The sequence below is a fragment of the Mus pahari genome, chromosome 3, assembly GCF_900095145.1.
Source record: "Mus pahari chromosome 3, PAHARI_EIJ_v1.1, whole genome shotgun sequence".
Classification (NCBI taxonomy): Eukaryota; Metazoa; Chordata; class Mammalia; order Rodentia; family Muridae; genus Mus; species Mus pahari.
Genome location: NC_034592.1, coordinates 109,600,116 through 109,624,383, shown reverse-complemented (window position 1 = coordinate 109,624,383; position 24,268 = coordinate 109,600,116). Strand labels below are relative to the sequence as shown.

The following is a 24,268-nucleotide window of genomic DNA, read 5'->3' as shown; positions in this document are numbered from 1 at the left end:
CACTCACATGATTTCAGCTTTGGAGGGGATACTTAATTTTGGTTACAAAGTCGAAGGTCCATGTTATCAACCCTGGATATGGGAATAGAGTGGAAAAGCGGAGAGACAAAGCAATTGAATGGTTGTCGGGTCCTTATAAACTGAGAAGTTGAGAGATAGCCTGCCATGAAGGGACAAGGACATTTCATTACTTATAAAACTGTCATAAAGTTTCTAAACTTGAGGTTTAAATGTCCAAAAGATAGGACATGACCACCTGAAGTCAACAAAAAGCCAAAAAGTGAAGATCAGGCTGGAGTTCTTACATGAAAAGAAACACACAGTGAATGTGTAGTGTGACACTAGTCCTAAGAGTATGGGAGCAGAGGCCTACTTAGTCCAGATGGGGAACCAATGACAGACCAAAGTAATGATACCACCAAATTCTATCTTGGTGAGCCAATGAGTTTAATTGGGGTTCCTTAAAGGAAAATGGATGAGGGGTTATTTACAAGGAGCAGAGTATCTTAGAGAGCTGTGTAGCTCAGTAGGTTGGATAGTGTCCTTTCTAGGTTGGTCCAAGCCTCCCCAGGCAGCCTAGTTGATCTCTACCTCTTCCAGGTGTTTCTGGTCTGAGAGCGTCCTTTAGGGCTTACAAATGTCCTTACTGCTTGTATACCTGTGGAGGAAGGGGTCTGTTGAATCTGGTTGGCTTCAGGGACTTCCTGAACCTATTCTGAGTTGTTTACTCACTGAGTTTTAGGATCTTCCCTGCAGGATAAAATGTTTCACCCCACCTCCACCTTTAACATCTTTAATAAACTTCCCTTAAAGATGGAAGACCGTACTCTGCTATACAAGAACATGGGAATGTCTACTAGAAAAATTTTTAGTTTTGAAACAATCCAGGATGAATTAGTGATTGCAGATTTTTAAAAAAATTAAGACAGATAATGACAACCCATGAAATGTGCAAAGGTTAAAAAATGGAAAAGACAACTGATTATTTTTGGAAAAAGTTTGTTTTGGTGATGTCGTTCTCTTGTAGAAAAAGGAGGCTGTAGACTTCTCAGGCAAATCGAAATCAGAAAGAATACTGCATTTCTTTGACCACAGTCTGATGGAATCCATTGAGCTGGGAGACCCCAAAGTCCATGAATTCCTTCGCTTACTCGCCCTCTGCCATACTGTAATGTCAGAGGAGAACAGTGCAGGTAAGTGCTTGAATAGTGAGCCTTGGTATGCAAATTGAGAGATTTCTGAATTAAGGGTAGATTAAAATATTCCAAGCAAGGTTTCCTTGTCTCTGGATTTCTGTTTGTTTTTATTCTGAATGCTTCTCAGAAACAAGGAAATTTATTTTTATTTGTTTTATTTATATGTATGAGTATCTTAGCTGCATGTATGTCTGTATACCATTTGTAGTGCCCAAGGCTGAGGGTCTCTGATCACCTGGAAACTGGAGTCATAGACATTTGTGAGCTGCTATGTGGGTGCTGGGAATTGAACCTGGGTCCTCTGAAAAAACAGTCAGCATTCTTAATTGCCAAGTCATCACTCCAGACCCCATAAAAACAGTAAAGAAAAAGAGACAGTACCAACGGAAACCTAAAGATCCAAATATGTCCTTCAGCTGGGATGAAATGCCTCTTATGATTGAGCATCACACTTGGCTGTGAAATTCTAGTACCCAGAACTCATAGGGAGATACAGTTCACATAGCACATGTCTATGGATGGAGCAGACCATACAGTGGGGATAAATCTACATAAAACACTGTGGTCATCATGCCGATCAAGGCCTTTTACATGCTGCATGGTTATTTGGAGCTCAGGGATTATAAAATACAACAAACCCAGCTGGCCCACTTTACCTTTGATCCTGGGAGGCCACTGATGGTGCCAGAGTCAGCTCTTCCTTCAAAGTCTAACGATTTTACCTGTGTTGTTTCATTTTGCTACCAAATATTAAGTTAAAATTACTACCCAAGGAAGTAATGAGTGCTGAATTAACCCATTCTTTAGACTTTAATTGCTTTCAAGGTTCACATAATTATATTTATGGCTTTAATTGATCTTTATAATATTAACACCACAAGGAATCCTTGTATTCCCTTCTGGGAATTGCCTTAAGGAAGTTTCTTTCATTTCTGCCTTTTGAGTTTATTTCATTTCCCAAACCCTATTTCATTTTAATAGCACTCTCTGTTTTCCATTAATGTTAGGATATTCTTTAGATCTCTTTGAGGATATTAATTATACTTAATTTGAAATTTGCTTTTGTTTCATCCAGTAAGCTGCATTTTATTGAGTGTTCTCTCTTTTTCGCTCTCCTCTGTGTCTGTGTCTCTGTCTTTGTGTATATGTCTCTGCCTCTCTCTGTCTCTGTCTTTCTCTCTCCCTCTCTCTCTGTGGGTCTTCCCCCCCTCCAGCTTTCCCTCCCTCTCTCCCTTCCCCATGCCCCAGTTTCCTTCTGCATCTAACTTTCATGTTGTTCTTAAATGTTTGGTGATTTATAGTTGTCTGTTCCTCTTTGCGTGAGAGACTTTCTGCTTGGTGAACATCATTTATTACCATAGTCTGTTGCTCAAGTTCATCTGGATGAGGCAGATCATGTAACTGGTCTTCGGGTTGTGGGGTCCTCTGTTCTGGGAGTCATGTCACCAAGGTTACCATCTGCCAGGGCTCTTCTTAGAGGCAGAATTACATCCAAATTCCTTGTCTTCTCCCCTGTCTCCGACTCTGTGGAAGTCTAACACTACCGCACTCATTCACCTATGGTCTCTGGTCCCTTTCCTGATGTGGCCTGAACACAGTATTGCTTCCACCTGTCATTCGGAGCAGGCTGGCTGGAGATGGAGCACAGTGGCACAGGAGTGCCAAGTGGAATTTTTCAGTGAGGTTACTAATGAGGTCTCCCAATATTCTGCTCTCACTAGTTCACTGAGTTTGGAGATTCTTTGGCACTTTTCCTTGCCTCTGCTTTCATGTTCTTCTGCAGATGCTTTGAATGAGGTTTTTCTCTCTATCTTTGTTTCTTTATTGATCAGACTCTCATTTTACCTTTCAGATAGTTCTCAGATTTGTAGATTCATTCTTCAATTCTAGCATGTTCAAAACTTACATTGTGCTGTAATTCAGTGCATCAAACATCATATACACACTTATACACATGGTAGCTTGGTGAGATTTGACAGTTACAAATATCCCTAGAAACACTGCTTGGATCAAGGCATAAATCTCTTCCATCAGTGCAGAGGTTATTCCTGCCCCTTTTATTCAGTTTCTGTAAACTCTAGCCCATCCAACCACTAAAGATGAGTTTGCCTTCTTGTCCTCCGTCTAAGCAGAATTGTCCAGTATACATTCCGGGTCATGTTCTGGTATCATGCCGGTGTCTCTGTTGCTAGTTTCTTTTTCTTTTTTATTAAGTAGGATTACTCTGTATGAACATACCACACCCATTTCCAGTTCTCTGTTAATAACGTTAGGTTGTTCTAGCCTTTGGTTGTCACAAGGACTTTTTATGTCCTTTCAAAATTATTTGTTTAAAAACATTGGGAGGAGGATGACTAAACACTTAAGAGTGGAAATTGCCAGCTCATCATGGAAGGAAGGATATGTTTAAACTTCTAAGAAACTGTTCAACTGCTCTCAAAAACATTCAGGTATCATTTTATATCCCTGCTGTGCGTGTATGAGAGAGAGTTCAGTCACCTGCACTTCCACCCAACATTGCCTGTGGCTGCTCTTACATTTTAGCCATTCTTATGCCTGGCTAATGCCTCTTGCCACCAAAAAGGATTTCTGCAGAGAAAGGAGTTAGATATTTGAATGATTTCAACCGTTTCTAACTCTTGTCTCAAGACACTAAATTCCACCGTCAGGTTCTGTCTTGAGGAAATGAGAACTTGCTTTCATTTCAAAGCTTTTGTTGTGGGATAGTCTGCCCAAGCTCAAGTAAATTCCTACATGTTAAAGAACATCCCGAACTAAACCCTCCTGTAGAAATGTCACATATGGAGAAGATGAGAATACAAATCCAACACTAAAAGTTTAATAGTTAAAATTCAGCTTACGGTGGAGGATATCGCTGCAAGCTTGTGGCATTTGGCTCATGGGGAAGTGGCTTGGAGACACTGTGGTTTCCGTCTGTGCCAGAGTAAAGTTTCAGAACAAGAGAGAGGGAAATCCAAGCACTTTAGGAAGATTTTTTTTCTTTTCTTTACTTTTTTAGTAAATGACAATAAAATATGTTTTAAAATTTAAAACTCTTTTATTGCCTTATTTTACCAATTTTAAAATTTGTTGAAGCTTGATAATAGCTTGGTATATGTTTCATTTTCATGAACATTTAATAAATACTAGAAATGAATGTATATTCTATAATTTGGGGATACTGTATTCTAAGCATATACATTTAACAATTACATTCAACAATTTTTAAATTATATTACTCAAACTTCTGTTCTTTTGTTTCTTTGTTTGTTGTTTATTTAGTGAGAGACTGCTATTCTGTAGCCCAGGCAATCTTTGGGCTTCAGCCTTCTCAGTGTTTTCTTAAATGTATTATTTAAACAACTTGATTTCTCAGCTAATTAAAATATGGCAAGAGCCTCTAATAGAACAGCACACTTGTATGTTGATATTTGTAGTTCTACCAAAGTTTGCTTTATAAGGTTATAGTTGATAATGGTTCAGACTTCTGTCTTCATTAGACCACAGCCTGTATCAGTATCCCTTGACCTCACTTTTCTCTAGTCGTCATTTTTGTGTCAGAATTCACTGTGATTGTTTGCTCTACTTCCTAGGTGTTTATACACTTAGCTTTTGTTAGCTTTCATTGATCTCTTCACTTACATTTTGGACACATCTCTGGTGAATGCTATGCTTGAACATTAAAAAAATCAGCGTAGACAAAGCTAAGGCCAAGGAGAACATTCTATCTGTTCTCCCTTGTCATCACTACACTTAGTTTTAAATACTTGAAGCTCAGCTGTTGATAACATCTGGAGTCCTTTTCAACCATCCTACTTTGTCCTACCTTTCCTTTCTAAGACTCTTCTTTCTTTTATTTGTCCTTTCATAGGTTGAGCCCCTTTGATTCCTGCTACTTTGAAAACAATGAACCTTTATTATTTTAGCAGTTAACATTTTGGGCCTTTAACCTAAACTCGTGAAAGCCTAAGGCTTCTTTTGAGTAAAACAAAGATCCTTTAATAGTTATCAATGCTGCCCTGGCACATGCACCATTTTCACCGTGCTTTTCATTCTTTTAAAACCTCACAGGCACTATGTTTATAACTGGGGTTGATGTTTGTGCGACTCACTCATATGTTTCTGCTTTATGTTCCTTAACATTTGTTTCTTTTCATTTGTAAATGATGTCTGTCTGTCTGTCTATCTATCTAATTATCTATCTATCTATCTATCTATCTATCTATCTATTTATCTAATTATCTATCTATCTATCTATCTATCTATCTATCTATCTATCTATCTATCTATCTATCATCACCCAACCATCCAACCATCTATTGATCTGTAAATGTCTACCTCCTAGTGGTGAGTTCATAGCTTCCTTATTGCTGGTAGAACCATGAGAGACTCTGAAGTAACTATGTTATTATTGCTCCTTTTCTTTTTTCATTTTTTGAGACAGAGTCTTGCTATATCCTCCGATTGCTGGTGTTCACTAAGTAACCCAGGCTGACCTCAAACTCACAGAAATCTTCCTGCCTTTGCCGTTTACCCGATTCACTCTTCCGCTTGCTTATAAATGTATACTTTATATTTTGGTGGAATTTTATATATTCAGTCTCATAAAAAGATCATTAGTGACTTAGCAAAGGCAAGGTCAGACTGTGTGCTTTCCCACTCCTTGTTGTTTGATCTTTCTAATTATCATATCACCTCTTTCAGCCATAGGTCCCACTAGTATAAAAATGAAAATGAGAATTTAAGTAATCATCACTTCTAAAGGTTTACCTTGAGCATCATGTGAGAATCATATGAGGATCCTATTACAATGTTTTAGTTAGAACCTCTAGTCACTGAAAGCGAAGACCCATGGCCCACCAGCCAAGAAACTTTTTATCACAGTTGGACAGCAAGTCCAATAGGGAAGTGTTTAGAGTTGATGCTGGAGTTAGTTATTAAAGAATGCATTGGGATTAGCATTGGAGATATGAACATAAATTATTACCCTCAGCACAGAATGTATTTGTCGCTTTCCCTTTTAGGACAACTGGTTTACCAAGTTCAATCCCCTGATGAAGGAGCTCTAGTTACTGCTGCTAGAAATTTTGGCTTCATTTTTAAGTCTCGAACCCCAGAGACAATTACAATAGAAGAATTGGGAACACCGGTTACTTATCAGTTACTTGCCTTTTTGGATTTCAACAACATCCGGAAAAGGATGTCTGTCATAGGTATGTTGGCTAGCTTCAATTATTGATTCAATTATTATTGATCTTTTGATGCTTCTGTAGTTATGCTGATGCTTTTCACAGATAATTTGTCTCTTAGCTATGTGCTACATTTTTGTATCTTTATGAACCCCCTGTGACCCCCAACTTAGCCTCAAAAGTGTAGTGATCTGTCAATAAAATTTGACAAGAGCTTATTACATGCCCAACATTATTCTGATTTCTCTATCTGAAGTAATAGCAGTACATGCTATTATTTTTAAGCATATTTTATAGATAATAAAACCAAGATACTGAAAAGTGCGGGGACTTACCTGAGTCCAAAAGCTGGTGACACCGTGGGGAGTAGAACCTAGAAGCTTGACTGGAGAGCTACTTAATTCTGGCTCAGGAGAGTTTCTGAACCGTGTAGCTTTTGCTGGTTGTCGTGGGCATTGTTGGCAGTTCTCATATAATTCATTATTTCTGTTCAGCATCAGTGGTCCTCCTTGTATCATTCATTATTTCTGTTCAACATCACTGGCTGTTCTCACATCATTCATTATTTCTGTTCAGCATCATTGGCATCATTGACCATTCTCATGTCATTCATTATTTCTGTTTATCCCCATTGCTAGAGATGATAGCTTATTAAGTACCACACTACATCCATGCTTTTATAACTCAGTCTTAACCTTTAGCACTGTTTCAGTGTTGTCAGATGAGTCACACACCCCCTTTTCCAATCCTCTTACATCTCTAGGCAGGCCTTTTTTCTTTTTATCTTATTTTATTTTATTTTATTTTATTTTATTTTATTTTATTTTATTTTATTTTATTTTATTTTATTTTTTGAGACAGAGTTTCTCTGTGTAGCCCTGGCTGTCCTGAAACTCACTCTGTAGATCAGGCTGGCCTCGAACTCGGAAATCTGCCTGCCTCTGCCTCCCAAGTGCTGGGATTAAAGGCATGCGCCACCACTGCCTGGCTCTCTTGTTATCTTTAAAAATGATCTTTTTCTTAGTTCTTTGAGAATTTTATATAATGTATATTTACTTCCTTCCCAATCTCCTCTCAGATCAACCTTCTCCTTCCCTACCCACCCAACTCTGCATCCTGTTTCTTTAACCTATCAAGTCCAATTTGTGCTGATCATATATTCTTGGATGTGTGGCCTTCCAATGGAGTGTGGTCAACTTTCCAGGGGCTAATTAAAGAAAAACAGACTTTTCCACTCCTAGAAGCAGTTAATTTCAGATAGTTCCTTGGCTAGGGAACTTCATGTCCACCTCTCCCCACTCTGTGGTGGGATTTGGTCTGCCTTGAGCTTGCACAGGTCTTCTGTATTCTATCTCGACTGCTGTGAGTTCATAGGTGCAGCTGCCCTGCTGTGTTCAGAAGATACAGTTTCCTTGTAGTCATCCACTGTCTTTGGCTCTTAGACTCTTTCTGCTTCCTCTTCTATAGTGATCCCTGAGCTTTAGGATGAGGGGTATGCTATAGGTGTCCCATTTGAGGGTTGAACATCCTACAATCTCTCATTCTCTGCATCTTGACCAGTTGTGGGTCTCCATGCTAATCACCGTCTACTGAAAAATCGAAGCATCTCTGGCAAAGGTTCTGGCACCAGTGTATCACCCTCACTTATGACACAAGAAACTAAACTAAAAGGTTTTAAGTCATTTGTTGGAGAGTATCACAAAGCCCACAAGTTTTACACAGCTAGTCAGATGCAATGAAAATAACTAAATCTGGGGTTGCCTTCTTTAAGGTCAGCTATGACCTTAGACATAACTCAATGGTAAAGTACTTTTCTAGGATGTGCAAGGCTCTGGGTTCAACCTCCAGCAGTGAAAAAAATCAAAACAACTACTCCTCAAATAAAGCTGGCCTCCTAATTTCTTGGTAGTTCACTTGCTTTTGACTCTTCCATATCTTTGATGTACTAGGAAAATGGTTCCCAGCTTTTAGCCCCCATTAGAATAAGCTGAAAAGCTATTTGCAGATTACTTGGCTTTGGGAACTGGTTTGTGAATGAGTTCACTGGAGGTAGAGTCTCCAGCTTTGCATTTCTGATAAGATCTGAATGATGCTTATGGTACTCCATAGGGGACCACAGATGGAGAAACACTGCGCTAGGATAACACTTCCTCATTGTTAGTCAGTTTTCGCTGGAATATTTGAGATGTTTCTCAAACCTGTATCATTCTTTGTTATTCTCCAAATTCAGAGTTTCTCTAGAATTCCGTCAATGTTTTCCTAAATTTTCCTTTCCAAATGCATCCTAGAATTATCTGCAAATCTAGTGTTTACTAAACCACATTTTTTTCCTCTCTACAGTTCTATTGTCCTTTCCTCTGAGTTACCATTTCCATTGCCTCAGTTGGGGATCTTGTCACTACTTACTTGAGTTGCTACTTACTTGTCACTACTTACTTCAGAATTGCCTTCATTAAAGTAATACTCTATGCTGGCAGGCAATATGCTGCTCTTTCTAAGGCATAGACTGATCGTGTCACTACTTAAAAAAGAATGTTGGCTTTTCAGAATTCCCAGGGCAATGCTTATTTGTATAGGCAATGTATATGATTCTCAAGGTCACATGCAAAGTGACACCAACCTCTTTTTCTCTACTTTCTAAACTTTGTGCTCATGCATCCTCGTGGCTCACGCGTCTTGGGATGCATTGTATTCTGTTATCCCCCATGGATTTGATGTTGTTTTTAAATGTATGCCTACAACAATTCTTTTCCCTAATTCCCTTTGCTGAAAATTCCTTCTCATCTGGTAATGTACAATTTAAATGTTTGTTTTTCTTCTTTTCCAAGTAACTACATCTTATGGTATTCCCCAGAATGCTTTGTTCACCATAGCAGTGGGATTCAGACTCCTGGGACTCATGGCTATCTCAGCTCATAGGTTGTGTGCTACTTGAGGCCAGGGAGCCTCATCTTTAGATTCTCTAGGACCAAGCATCCAACAGGCACGTGATCTTTACAGATATTCATTAAATGAAATTCTACCTAATATTCCGTAACTTATAAATATATTGGTCATTGCATACAATGGAAAAATATATATCCATAATGGCAGTGTTTGGAGTCTTTACTGAAACGTAGCATGGAGAGATTGTTTTGAGGCTACTCATTTTAATTTTTTTTTTTTTTTTTTTTATGATAACAGCTGCAGGCAGCTTCCATCAGCTAAGAAGCACACAGGCAGCTCCAGGTGTTGGCTCACTGTTGCATCAGCAGGAGCTGTCCTCTCTTTACAACCCCAGGAGAGGTGTGAATGGTCCTCATCTGGCTCAGAGTGGATTTTATTTTGCTCTAAGGGTGTTGACAAAAACCTAAGATTGTTCTGTGGGGAGAAGTTTGGCTTTTGCTCAGCATCGGTCACCATTACGGGCTGTGGGGAATTTTCAGCTTAACCGCAGACATCAGATGTCTGCCGTAATGGGTCCCATATGAAGAAGGGTAATGTTTAGCACAGAGCGGGGCTCACAGACTTTATTTTGGCTGCTTGGGTTTTAATCATTTTAATCTTGGAACTCAAGAGGGACTCTGCTAGGGCTGAACCTTCTGTTTGAGTCTAGGCAGAAAACATTCCCAGCCTCCTGATTGTTACGTGGCTTGTTCTATGGGGACGATACCTCTGTGAGGGTCTGTCACTGTTGCTGTCTCTTCCTCAGTCTCTATCTTTGTCAGGATTTCCATTCCTGCACAAAACATCATGACCAAGAAGCAAGTTGGGGAGGAAAGGGTTTATTCAGTGTATCCATCCACATTGCTGTTCATCACCAAAGGAAGTCAGGACTGGAATTCACACAGGGCAGGAACCTGGAGGCAGGAGCTGATGCAGAGGCCATGGAGGGATGTTGCTTACTGGATTGCTTCCCATGGCTTGGTCTGCTTGCCTACTTATAGAACCCAGGACCACCAGCCCAGAGATGGTACCACTCACAATAGGCCAGTCTCCCTCAGTCAGTAATTGAAAAAATGACTTACTGCTGCAACTCATAGAGGCATTTCAACAATGGAGGCTCCTTTCTCTGTGATAACTCCAGCCTGTGTCAAATTGACACACAAAACCAGCCAGTACAGTCTCCCATTGCTGTTTCTTCCTTCTTCCCCCTCCTTCTCCTTTTCTTCTCCTTCTCCTCCTTCTCTTCCTCCTCTTCCACTACCCCCTCCTTCTCTTCCACCTCCTCCTCCATCTTCTTTCTTCTTCATTTTCTACCTTATTGTTTGTTTTTGATGTGTCATTCATCTAGTTATTAATGTATGATTTCAATACTAACATGTTTAGATTTCATTTGTAGACCAGAGCCCCTATTTAAATCAGAATTGTTTAAATAAAAGTTGATTTCTATAGCACTTTGCCAAAAGTTATAGCTTCTACTAATTAGCAAACATATGAATTTCATTATATCATTATGAAAAAGTCCATTGCACTAATTTGCATATGAAGGTCACTAATTCAGTACATAAACAATGACAATAAAGTATTGAATAGAGGCAGATGACAGATAACCACTAAAGCATAAATTGCAGCAGCCCTCAAAATCTGATGTAAGATAAAGAATGTTTAATTGTAAATATCTAGGTGTGGTGCTTATCACAATTCCAGCACATGGGAGGTCTAAGGGTAGCCTGGGCTATACAGTGAGACCTATCATCTCCCTACCCCTGAAATCATCACATTTTATTCAAAAGACTATACTACTAAAGAAAAGTTCTTAATTAGTCATAGTCAGCACATTCTATTCTAGACCCCTCTCTGACTTGAACGATACACAGCACCCTGGGAATATCTCTTCCCAAGGTCTTGTCAGTTTTTTTTGTTTGTTTGTTTTGTTTTAAGACCATTGTCTGGCTTTTATAGCTACATGGCCTGGTGTAATTCTTCTCACACTTTGGCTTGAGTTGCCTAATGAGGGGAAAAGAGCTTATGGACACACACCCCTTCCCAGCCTGTTTCCTACCTTCACGTTATGGCCATTAAATGGATAATAAAGTATAGATTTATGTTCTTCTGTTCTAAGGCATTCTATTTATAGAGAACACTTTAAGTGGAAAGCGTGAAATGGTCTTTGATTCAATTGATGAAACCTATATAAGTATGTGTTCAGACTATGAAGTGAGGTTGTGGCTCCAGCTCTTGGATTTCCTAGGCAAAACCAAACAATCTTACCATTCATTCATTCATTCATTCAATTATTAAGTGCCTACTGTGTGTCAAATGTAAAACCAAAGCCTACAAAGTTAGGCCAACTCTTAAGTGACTTGAAAATAAGATTTGATAGAATTTGCAGGTGAAATTAGTAATGCAGGTGAGGCCTGCCATTCCCAAACCCGGAGAACAAGCAAACCGTCCCTACCAGTAGCAGACTTCCAGTGGGAAACCATCCCTACCAGTAGCAGACTTCCAGTGGGAAACCATCCCTACCAGTAGCAGACTTCCAGTGGGAGGAGGGTCTTTCTTTCAACTCTGTGAGGTTTGTTTGCAGCGATGGTTGACCCAAGAGCAAATCACTAAAGTTAATGACCTTTCCCAAGCAACAAAGGGTATAAGAGAACACCAGAGCAACAACCTGAGAAACGAGGAGTTAGGCAGTTCTCTGGTAGACAGACAGACAGACAGGGAGATGGACCACGTCTGAGCTCTAAAGATGGCAGCTTTTCTCTCACCATTCTTTCCCGAGACAAAAGCCTGATAGTTTAAAACAAAGGCCTCATTCTGTCTCCACCAATAAGACTCCTCTTCTGTTAGAACACAAAGCACAGATTAGGACAGGGTCACCAAGTCATGGGCCTGGTCTTTGTTCAGACTGACTTGCCCTAAGTTTGGGGAGGAGGAACTCGCAAAGATGCTTAAAACTGGGGCTGGTGAGATGGCTCAGTGGGTAAGAGCACCCAACTGCTCTTCCGAAGTTCCGGAGTTCAAATCCCAGCAACCACATGGTGGCTCATAACCATCTGTACCGAGATCTGACTCCCTCTTCTGGAGTGTCTGAAGACAGCCACAGTGTACTTACATATAATAAATAAATAAATCTTTAAAAAAAAAAAAAAAAAAGATGCTTAAAACCTCCAGCCCTAGAGGAGAGACTGAATTTTGTACTCTGGAGTCCCTCTTTGCTTTGTTCTCTCTCTCTCTCTCTCTCTCTCTCTCTCTCTCTCTCTCTTTCTCTCTCTCTCCACCTAATAAAAGTCTTTCTTCACTGCTTGAGTCTGTTTGCTCTGTGATTTTTGCTGCCTTTTAGTTCTTCAAATGGCAGAGAAAATGAACTCTATCAAGACCCCTAGATGGTACAAACCTGAGTGGCTAGAATTCCAGGAGGAGACAGGTTGGTATAACTGTTTTATCTATTTGAGCAGAAGGTCTTGAATTCCACACCAAGAATTTTCCAAAAAAGCTCTTCATTCTCTTTAATGCATATGGCTTAATTTAAACCTTTCAGCTGTTTTGCAATACTAGGCAAGGGAAGTTTGCTAGGCCATGTACATCAGACTAAAAATACTTGTTTCTGAGTTTGAGAAATCAAAACTTCCAGTAGAAGGAATATTTTTAATTAATTGAACAAGAATAAAGCCAACTGACTTAGGTAGTGATTATCTAGCCAAAGACCCTGAATGTTTTGGTCTTGGCAAAAACCTTATGTCCATTTCCAGATAAGCTAGTTTTCACAGATTTCAGTGATATAATCTACTTTCCCAAACTCTGTTACTTTTCAGTTCGAAACCCAGAAGGACAGATAAAACTTTATTCCAAAGGAGCAGATACTATTTTGTTTGAAAAACTCCATCCTTCCAATGAAGACCTGCAGGTCTTAACATCAGACCATCTCAGCGTAAGTGCCTCTCGTCAGTTCAGCACAGGATCCCCTTCTACATCCCAATGGTTAGGACTTGCTAACAAATATCAGCAAAGGGGCTGACTTCTGAAGTGGAAATCCACTGGGGAAGCCATTCCACAGAGGGCAGTCCGTGATGAGTAACGGTCTGGGAACAGGCCAGCAATCAGAGTTTTAGTACAGGCAGGTTATCACAGTGGAGAGAGCCACATGGGGGGGGGGGGTCAGGACCCTTCAAGGCACCTATTTTATGGCTATGTTTCGATGGTGACGGAAGGAGAAATAGTCTCTGGAGCCAACTTTCCCTTTAAGACTTATGTGAGTCCCTTATGTGCTCTAGATGCTCAACCCACACATTCTAAGACGCGTCTAGTTTTTTTCAGTAACCTTCTGGAGGGAATCCCTTTGTTCTTCTCTCAAGGGTAAGGGACTGTGAAATAATAGGGACACGTTGGGTTTGAACTTGGTATCTTAGTGTCATATTAATAATTTATTTGAGGTTCTGGTTGCAAAGAATGGTTCAAAATTCTTTGTTGGATATTGTTTTCATTATAAAATGTCCCCTCAAGTTCCCTAAGAACAAAAAATGTAAATGCTCTGCTGACTTTAAGTTTAAAAGTGATGGTTTAGTAATAATTGCTACAAACAACTATTTTTCATTTTTTAATAAAGCATTCTTGATTTTTCTCTTAATGTTTTCCAGAGACTGAAATGGCCTTTTAGGTGTTTTGTTACTAAAACAATATCGGAGTAATAACTATATGATTTTTGTCATTGCTCAAATGCCAAGGCACTAGATAGCTTCCTTTTATATTAAAGTTTAATTTGGTATTTTCTTTTGGGGGAGGGGTGGGAGAAGAATTGTTTTTAAGACAGATCAATGGGACCTGCTCTTTTCTACATTCATATTCCTTTGGCTTCTACATTCTATACTTTTAGATTTGTATTTAATTGTTGATTTTGGATAGTTTTCTGATAGGACATGTGACATGTGAGGTTTTCAACATTACCCCCAAACTCAAATCTACTTGTGTTTCGAGGTAATGTGGCTGTGTGAGGCACATAGCAGCCACTAATACCCTAATCATCACCCCTCTTAGAAGGATAAAAGTACCAGAAGAATCATATGAGAGTGTCTGCTTACCAAGTGTTCTAGTTTCCTTAGCTTATATTTCTGGGTCACAGTCCATCACTGGAGATGACATTGCAGGAATTCAAGGCAAGAACCTTAACCACTGCTTGTTGGATCCCTCTCTGGCTCGCTCACTCACAGGCTCATGCTTTCTTACATAGCCCAGAACTACCTGCCTAGGAATGGTCCTGCCCACAGTGGGCAGGGCCCTCCTGCCTCAGTTAATAATCAAGACAACCTCCTAGAGATACATCTAGAGGCCAATTTTGTCCAAGTAATTCTTCAGCTGAGTATTTCCTCTTAGCTGAGTCTGGGCTGTGCAAGTTGACAATTTATACTAAGTTAGGAAAAGTATGCCCTCCTAATATTTGATTCCTTATTAAAAACTAGCTCCTTAAGATATAATTTCTAATAAATAATGCATGTTTGAGTTGTTCTGACTTGATGATGGTGTCTTCAAGATTTCAAACAACATTTCACTATTAAAAATGAAACTTCAATATAATTACAAAAGAAAAACATTTCACAGAAGAGTCTAGAGTTAAAGACCAAAGTCGGCCCTGAAAGCTCACACCTGTAGCACCTTTTATTCCTGTCTCTTCCCTTTCCTTTAAAGGTGATTATCGTAACCACAAGGAGCAAGCCAGACTTACTCAACTATTTAGCGTCTACTTATTCATCAGTTATTACTTTTAGCTTCTATTGTGGAAGTTTTCAAGTGTATGCAAAAGTTGGACTCATTGAATTTTTCTGCAAGGATGCATACCTATTGGGGGTGTGTGTGAAAAGGCTTGGAGAAAAAGCCTGCTTTAGTCTACAAAAGAGTTTCCTCTTTTTGCCTGGTGAGCTGTGACTCCTCTAAGGAACTCTCTTCATCATTGGGACAGGAACAGCTCCTACAGGCAGAGAACCCTTGCTTCCAACTGTACAGATTCAGTTGCTTTCAACACCACCTCTCTCTTCCCAATTAGGACATTTCAGCGGGCATTTCGGCTGCTTTTAGGGGGAAAGCTAGTGTCCTGCCGGTCAAACCTCATAGACCTAATGTAAATCACAACTATTCTTTTCCATGTCTGAGGAGGTCCGGAGTTAGAGCCAGGACAGCTATGTAATACTCTTGGGAAGAAATGTGTGAACGAAACGGTCACCGTGTTGGGGGGACTTTCACCGTGCTTATTGTTGTCTACGTGTCCCTAAGATTGCATCTTCTCTCACAGGAATTTGCAGGGGAAGGCCTCCGAACCTTGGCAATTGCTTATCGAGAGCTTGATGACAAGTACTTTAAAATGTGGCAGAAAATGCTTGAAGATGCAATGTCTGCCACCTCGGAAAGGGATGAACGGATATCTGGGCTGTATGAAGAAATTGAAAGGGATTTGATGGTATAAGTTTGGAAGTGTGATGCTCTATGATGACTTAAGTTGTTTTGTTAACTCATCCTGCACATAGCACATGGTTCTCTTTCAACGGCGGGTCATGCTTTGAGTGCTGGTTTTCAGCTTACTATGTGTGGCCCCAGTGGCCGGTCGAGAGGACTGGCTTTGTTAGCAGTAACTTCAGCAATGGAAGTCCTCCCAAGTAAAGGATAGTAGACTCTTCATGTACCAGCCCCCAGTTTATCTCTGATGCAACATATTCATCTCCGCTCTCTGCTTTCTGATGCACAGTTTTAGAGCAGAAGCAGTGGACATAGAGAGCAGAGCTATGGGACTAGAGAGCTATTCCAGATCAGGAGGCTGATGACGATGCAGGGTGGGGTCTGTTTTAGAAATTATTCTTCTCAGTGACCAAGGAGGTTGGTAGGACGCAGGTCTCATCATTAGGGTGAAAACGGAAGTCTTCACTTTCTATTAGAGTACCTGCTGGCGTTTGTTTGTTTGTTTGTTTGTTTGTTGAAACAGGGTTTCTTTGTGCAACAGCTTTGGTTGTCCTGGAACTCACTCTGTAGACCAGGCTGGTCTTGAACTCATAGAGATTGGCCTGCCTTTGCTTACCAAGTGCTGGGATTAAAGGCGTGCACCACTGCTGACTGGCTCCCTGCTGGCCTTTTAATCCATAGAATGGCACCACCTTTTGTCCCTCAGGTTTTTGACTACAAGTTGAGGGTTTTCCTTTGGATCTCTCCTTTGCTGCTGAAAGTGAAGAAGCAGCCAGGGACTTCTTAAATTATTAGAGGAGTAGCGTCTGCCTGTTTATGCAAACATGTCATCTGAATATACCATCTCCTGTATGTAGAGGATACCTCCCTGGGCCTCTGTTATTAAGTACGCTTGACTTAGGAACTTCCTTTCCCGTGCCTGTCAGATTTATTAATTTATGTATACAATAGGTTATTTACTATATCAGAATTTTATGAGTCACCATCATCTCCTGTTCCTTGATCTTTAAGCTCTGACTGAAACTACAGATGTTACACTTGTTCCTTGTGTGTATTAATGTAAGTTATTCTTTACTCTCCAATGAAGCTATTAGGTGCCACCGCTGTAGAAGATAAATTACAAGAAGGTGTTATTGAAACAGTTACAAGTCTATCACTAGCCAATATTAAGATCTGGATTCTAACAGGAGACAAACAAGGTAATTTGGAAATAGGTGATGAAGAGGGGGAGTTAATTCTTTGAAAAAAAATGTTAATCAAAAACTTAAAGCAATTCATCATTTTGCTAGTCCTTTATTTAGGAAAAGTCAAAATGTAAAACAAAAGCTTTTTAAAACATATGAACTTATTATTTAAAAACTAACCAGAATTTAAATGTAAAAACTAATAAAAATAATAAATAAAATAAGCTAACAAAAAAATGCAAAAAAAAAAAAAAACCAACTAACAAAAATACCTTGCATAGTATATTCTCTGGTGAGCAGAGTTTCTGTACGGTTCCCACCCTTACAGAAAAACACCGTGGTTTTCATGTGAACATTGTCCTATCAGGGCTGAAGCAAGGGTCTGGAGGTCTTGTGCTCACCTTCAGTTTCTTGATGGTAGGGAGCCGCAGGAGGTCTAGATCTCAGGGCGTCAGTCCATCGAGTGAGCTCCCCAGGCTAAGTGCACCAGCTGCTTTGTAGTGGCTTGTGGACATGTTACCGTGTTTCAACTGTTATAGCTGGACCAGTGCACCTGGCTGAACTCCAGGATTGCCTGTGAGAACTGGACCGCTTTTAGGAATGACCAGACACAAGAGAGAAAAAATAGATCAATAAGTTTCTAATCTGTTGCTAATAATGAAAGTTTGAAATTTTATGCTGAGTCATTAGGAAACAGAAACTATTCAGCGAACCAGTATGTACTTTAAAGACTATTCATTTTGTTAGGTACCCTACACAGCATCTAGAGGCTTGCAGATGAGATAAAGCAATTCTCTATATAACTATATAACTATAACTATATATATACATATATACATATATGTACAGATAACGGGAATATACATGTGTGTGTATGTACACACACACACACACACACACACACACACACGTATATTCCCATTATCTGTTTGTCTGTCTGCCTGTCTCTTTGTAGTTCTATTGATTTAACCTAGAGTCTCACACATGCCAAGCGAGCAGTGTTCCACTCCGCTGCATCTCCCATCCTTTCTTACCTTTTGTTTTGAGACAGGGTTTCACTAAATTGCCCAGGCTGGCCTCAAACCTTCCACAGGGCCAGGCCTTGAACTTTGGACCCTGCCTGGGCCACCAGGCCTACCTGTCACTTCTGTTTTTCTACCTAAATTATTAATTACAAAATTAAACAGCAGCAAGTTGAAGCTTGTGGTACTCAATGGATATGAGACTTACTGCAGCTGACATGTATTGTGCGTTCAGCTATTCAATTATTGCAAGTACCTATGAATTCACCACTATTTATCTGATTTCTTTGCTTTGAAATCTATACTGAGATTTCATTATTTGTGTTTTGACTTAGGACAAGATCAACAATTCTGTAGAACTAACTAGTGTTTCACGATATTGTTAGAATCAAATGACTATAAAATTAAAGCAGAAATTGCTGAGTATGGTATAATCCTTCAGGTCTCTGAAAGAACAGTAGTAGTTCTGGGTGGTTCTTGAACTGATTATTAAATTCCAATTTTTTCTTTTTCTGTTTCTTTTAAAGATTTTATGTATTTATTCTATGTATATGAGAACTATAGCTGTCTTCAGACACACTAGATGAGGGCATTGGGTCCCATTACAGATGATTGTGAGTCACCATGTGGTTGCTGGGAATTGAACTCTGGAAGATCAGTCACTGCTCTTAACCACTGAGCTAACTCTACAGCCCCCTCCAATTTCTTTCATTAAGTGGGAAAACTATGAAAGGTTTCATGTATTTGCCTTCAATTATTAGTCTATCTTATTAGATTTGATTATTAGCCAAGTTTAGTATTTTGGCCCTCTAAGGAAATTAATTGAGGTTTCTGGTAAACGGTTGGTTTTATATTTTCTCTTCATTATACCACAGGACCTTAGGGTATCTAAATGAGTATTGGTTTGGGAATCTGAAGGTAGTTTTGGGAACCAAATGAGACGCCATGGATTCATAGATGTGCCTATTCTCCAAGGGTTCAGTGAATGGCGAATTTGGTTCTAGGTCTCAGGTCTTGAGTCAACTGTATCATATCCATGGAGCTGATAGGTTCTGGGGAAACACAGCCACAGTTCCAAAACTTTATGGAAAAGGTAACACAGTAACAGAGGTAATCTTTCTTTGTACCAGAAACTGCCATCAATATCGGTTACGCCTGCAATGTGCTGACAGACGCCATGGATGCTTTGTTTGTGATAACGGGGAACACAGCTGGGGAAGTTCGAGAAGAACTCAGGTGAGTGTTCAAGGAAAGGAAGGCTAGCAAGGGGCAGGGCCATCAGGCAGTTCCACCATTCCTGTTTCTGTGCACCTCCTCAGGTCTCATTCACTGTCCTCACCAAAGGTTGATATTGGCAACGAGGCATTGCCTTTGGGCCTCCAACATTTCCCAGGTATTCTCAGGGAAGAATCTCAAGTCATGTATGTTGTTCTTTAAAACGTTCCTTGGCAAAAACCCGGAAGATATTAAGTGACGATGAGTGGTGTCGTCATAGAATGTATGCTTTAAAAACCCGTTTCCTGGCTTCCTTCCATCTCCGAGTCAGGTCTCTGGGGTATGGAGTACTGGGGTTAGTATTTAATAGGCACCTGCAGTTTGTGATAATATAACTTTTGAAAACTCAGCTTGTAGGGGATAGCGTGGGAGATACGAAGAATGAGCGCTTATGAGAGGTGGCATGCTTGGCTGTTTGTATAGCTGCCATCTACTGCCAAAAAACCCCACGACTGCTCGATGCATTTGGAGAACTAATAGTCTTACTATCTACCAATTTGTTATATTTATTTTCTGTTGCTTAATTTGAAAAACATTAAAAATCTAAATAATTATTTTCCACTAAAATTGAAAAAGGTTGACTTGTAACAGCTTTGGTTGCTGCATCTACAGCTTCTCTGACCAAAGCTTGGTGGACAGGGAAGGAAATCTTAGTTGGCATTTAACCTATTGATATCTGTAGATTGATGCTGCCACTGTTTCTGCCTTACCCTGAGCAGAAAAGGATTCTCATGGGCTGGTGAGATGCTCTGACAGGAGAACACGTATGTCTTTGTCAAATAAAAAAACTGGAAATTTCATTCATTATTACCAATATGTATTTTGATTATTTGTATAGTTTTAAGAAAGATATTATTTATTTATTAACAGCATGCTGACCATGTTTTTATTGGAGTTAATGATTTTCAGATAAATTTTGTGTCATTTTTATGATAGAATTCATGGAACCTTTGGGGAAATAGTAATACTTTGATACTTAATTAAAATATTATTTTTAAAGGGAAATTGTCATTTATGTTCATATATATATATAATTTTGGAATTTCTATACAGATTATAAAACCAATAAATCAAAAGGTTTTTTCTTTATTTCCTGGTATAGTTAACTCATATTTTAATTATTAAAATTTAAACAATGTTTCCTCCATTAACCTATACAAATAAACCTGAAATTTCAAAAGTAACATTCTCAGGTTTTATTGCTACGCACACAGTTTTTAAATGTCTGTATTTATTTTAGGGAAAATGAATCATGAGTTTTTTTTTAAAACAACAGCACAACTTATGACATATGCATTGAATTTGTCCAGAGGCTAAGAGAAAATAAAAAGCAAAACACAAATCCAGAGCAGTGGAAGTCTAAAATTACAAACAGGTAGCAAAAACCTCCCAAAGAAGACATTAGCATTGGTGTGAATGTCCAGCGATGCAGGCAGCATCAGTGTGAATGCCCAGGGATGCAGGCAGCATCAGTGTGAATGCCCAGGGATGCAGNGATGCAGGCAGCATCAGTGTGAATGCCCAGGGATGCAGGCAGCATCAGTGTGAATGCCCAGGGATGCAGACACATCAGTGTGAATGCCCAGGGATGGAGTCAGCATCAGTGTGAATGCCCAGGGATGGAGTCAGCATCAGTGTGAATGCCCAGGGATGGAGACACATCAGTGTAAATGCCCAGGGATGGAGGCAGCATCAGTGTGACTATCCAGGGATGGAGGCAGTGGCAGTGTCAACACAGGACCCTTTTCATTTCGTGTTAGGCCATGTTTAAAGAACCAAATAATGCCTTCAAAGAAGTCATATTTCACTGAAGGTGGATCTCTCCAAAAACAACTTGAGGAGGAAAGGGTTTACTTCATAATATACTTCCAGAAAACAGTCCATCAGAGGGAGAAGTCAGGGCAGGAATTCAAGGGAGAAATCTGAAAGCAGGGACCTGTGAGGGAACCGGGGACGAATGCTATTTCCTGCCTTGCTCCCTGGCTCACCCTCAGCGAGCTTTCATACATAGGCCAGACCCACAGTGACTGGGCCTTCCCACGTTAATCATCAAAATAGAGACGCTCTCTCACAGACAGGGCCAAGGCAATCCTTTAGACCCTCATTTTTAGAGGAGCTTTCCCCCCTACTCTGCTCCCCAAGACAACTTTATCTCATCTTTTGAGGCTTGAAGAAACTTTATATTTTTTTTCCTCTTAAAACACTCATTAGTAAAATCCCCAGTTGCTAGGGTTTAGAGTGATATGCTATGCTTTTTCAAGAGTTTAATTTGGAGTTCCAAACCAAGAATTTAACTTCTTCATTCCGTGTCTGGCTCCCTTCGCAGGCAAGGCATGTCTCTGTGTAAAGAGATGGCCCTATGAGTACATAGGAAGAGCTGGAGAAGGAACCGTTGAGCTAATACTCCAAGATTTCATCCAGCTACAACTGGCTGGCTACACAGATGTCATAGCTGTCATTTTACAGAAGAAATGTAGGAAAATGTGTTATTTATGGACTATTGCTGGGACGTTCCATTGCTAGAATTCTCCAAAAGGGGAAACTAGCAATGTATTTAAAAAGTATAAACATGCATGCTTTTACCTAGACACCTGTTCAAAGAATTTCTTCTAAGGAAATAAATGAACAAATGAATGAATATGTAGCTGAGGAAATATTTATTCCTTCATTTGGTATGATAATAGATAATTAGAAATAGCTCATATACCCAGTTAGGAAGAATTTTGTTAAATACTATGATATTGGCAAGCAATGAAATAAAAAATAGTCAATAAAGTGATTTTGCTTTTATTAACGTTAGAAGATGGGTGACATAGTTAAAAGTGAGATTATAAAACATGCATAGAATAATATGTTTTGCCAACACACACATACACACACACACGCACACGCACACATGCACACGCACACAGCACTATACATGTATCCTCTTAGCTACCTTTCAAGCCCCAGAAAATATATGCCATGGTTCTTTCTAAGTAATAGAATTAGGCAACCAGCTTCTTTTTTCTCTTTGGTTACATTATTACTGAGTAGTAGTATTCATGCCAATTTTTCCAATTGATAAAAAAAAACTAAAAAATCTGTTTTATTTTAATGAGAAGAATCCAAAGGAAAATATTTACATCTAGGTGTAGCATCTCACATTCCCCGGGGCTACCTTGCTTAGCTGACTGGCTGCCCATGCTTATTTTAACCCAGACTTGGAGGTACCATCATGCTTTGCATGTACCACAGAAACAATGTGTGATAGAAAATTCTGCTGGCAGGATGAATACCTTTCCAGAATGAGTATGCTTTCTATGAAACTTGAGGGGAAAGAGTTCCTAAGGAGAACTATTGTTTGGAGGTTCCCACTACATTCCCAGTCTTGGTGATTTATAGCTAAGCCCATAGCCTTGGGGATTAAAATCATAAATTTGTGCCCTTTCATGTTCTTGTGCTATGTTTTTGAGTTCATGACAAAAAAATGTGTTGAAAGAGAAGGATTTAAGGGAGTAGCCATTGGATAGACAATGCGTGCATGCTTGTAGTTAACCCTGTCCAATGGGTTTAGATGTCAACATTGATGAGTAATTTTTATGCCATGCAGCACATACATAGCTTGCTTAGGGTCATTAGCCATTTTTGGACATGTGCAGCATGCCCACAAGTCTACAGTTCAGTCCTGTGTTGGCCACATACCCACAGGTCTACAGTTCAGTCCTGTGTTGGCCACATGCCCACAGGTCTACAGTTCAGTCCTGTNCCCACAGGTCTACAGTTCAGTCCTGTGTTGGCCACATGCCCACAGGTCTACAGTTCAGTCCTAAAATTCATTGAACTGTGACCCAGCTGCCTTCAAGTACCCACACGGAGACACTAGGACTCTATAACCCCTCTCTAATCAGGAAAATCTTTAATCATTGGTACATTTTGTAAATGGCTCCTGGGGCAGGTACTGAAAATTAGCTGTGTGATGTAGGCCATTTATAAGATATTGGCCAGTCAGGAGTCCTTTCATGGAGCAGAACATAACACTGACTATGATATCATAGAGTATTTAATGACAGTAGTGACCAAATAGGTTTGAATGCCCAAGTTCTGTTCTCCTGGGTAAACTGTTTTAGTAGGTCAGGTTTCTTCTCATAAATTTTAACACTCTAAAGCACTACATTTTGATTTCTGATGTGCATTCTGGTGCACACAGTTGCCTGTTTTCAGGGGGTTGATCGCTATCTAGGCCGGTCCTCAATTTCTGATAATGGATCGATGTCTTTAACAGTCTTTGGGGGCAATGAACTGGAATCTTGAACTAAAAAGTTCATTCACTTCCTTCCTTCCTCACTCTCGGAAGGGCGGTGTTGTCTCCTTCATTGTTCTCTGGTGGCATATCTTACTCCAACCTAGAGATAGCCTGTGGCTGGCTGTGTATGTAAAGCCATTGGTTTTGATAACCAAGAACTAGGAATTTAGAGTCCTGGATCTGCCCCGGACTAATCAAGTGGCCTGAAGTTAGATAGCTAATCTGTCCGAGAGAGAGACAATCAAGCTCAAAGCTCTGGCCTTTTACCAAAGTCCAAATTATTTTCCTTTACACACAATGTCATAGTTTAAATCTATTTCCTAACAGATCTCTTTTACTTCCTGGATCTAAAGTGCCAGGAAAGGACTGAGGAAAATGGCTCATCCCTCCCACCTCCTCTCTCCTTTGCAGGTTGAATGCATGGCTGAGTCCAGCGCTCCCTCCTTCTGCTTTAGTGTACTTCGGATGGTATGGGCTGTGAATGCTCTAGTCAACTCAACCCTTCCTGTGGTTCTGCATTCCAGCGTTGTACAAAACTGTCCTCATTACAAAGCCTAGAAGGCAGAGCCCTTCTTTTAGCATCCCTTAGTATTCTGAGATCCAGTAGTGTGTCGGATGCCCACACACTGCACCGTCCACCTTCACTGAAAGGTGCTACGTGTAGCTTGCTTCCTTCCTGATGAATTGCATTTGCAAGAACCAGCTTGTGTTTGGAGAGCTGAGTTCCAGGAAGTAAGAGAAAGGACAGCTA

General features: G+C 39.9%; 1 protein-coding gene across 2 annotated transcripts in view; it reads left to right on the top strand.

Moving 5' to 3' along the window:
- The window catches only part of Atp8b4 (ATPase phospholipid transporting 8B4 (putative)), a 177,924-nt gene that overhangs the window by 112,640 nt on the left and 41,016 nt on the right, over positions 1–24,268 (top strand). For both annotated transcript variants that reach the window (XM_021193344.2, XM_021193343.1), the window contains exons 15-20: positions 1,028–1,193; positions 6,221–6,409; positions 13,123–13,238; positions 15,591–15,755; positions 16,839–16,950; positions 19,088–19,193. In XM_021193344.2, the coding sequence (XP_021049003.1) occupies positions 1,028–1,193; positions 6,221–6,409; positions 13,123–13,238; positions 15,591–15,755; positions 16,839–16,950; positions 19,088–19,193 (854 nt within the window). The remainder of the gene's footprint in view (positions 1–1,027; positions 1,194–6,220; positions 6,410–13,122; positions 13,239–15,590; positions 15,756–16,838; positions 16,951–19,087; positions 19,194–24,268) is intronic.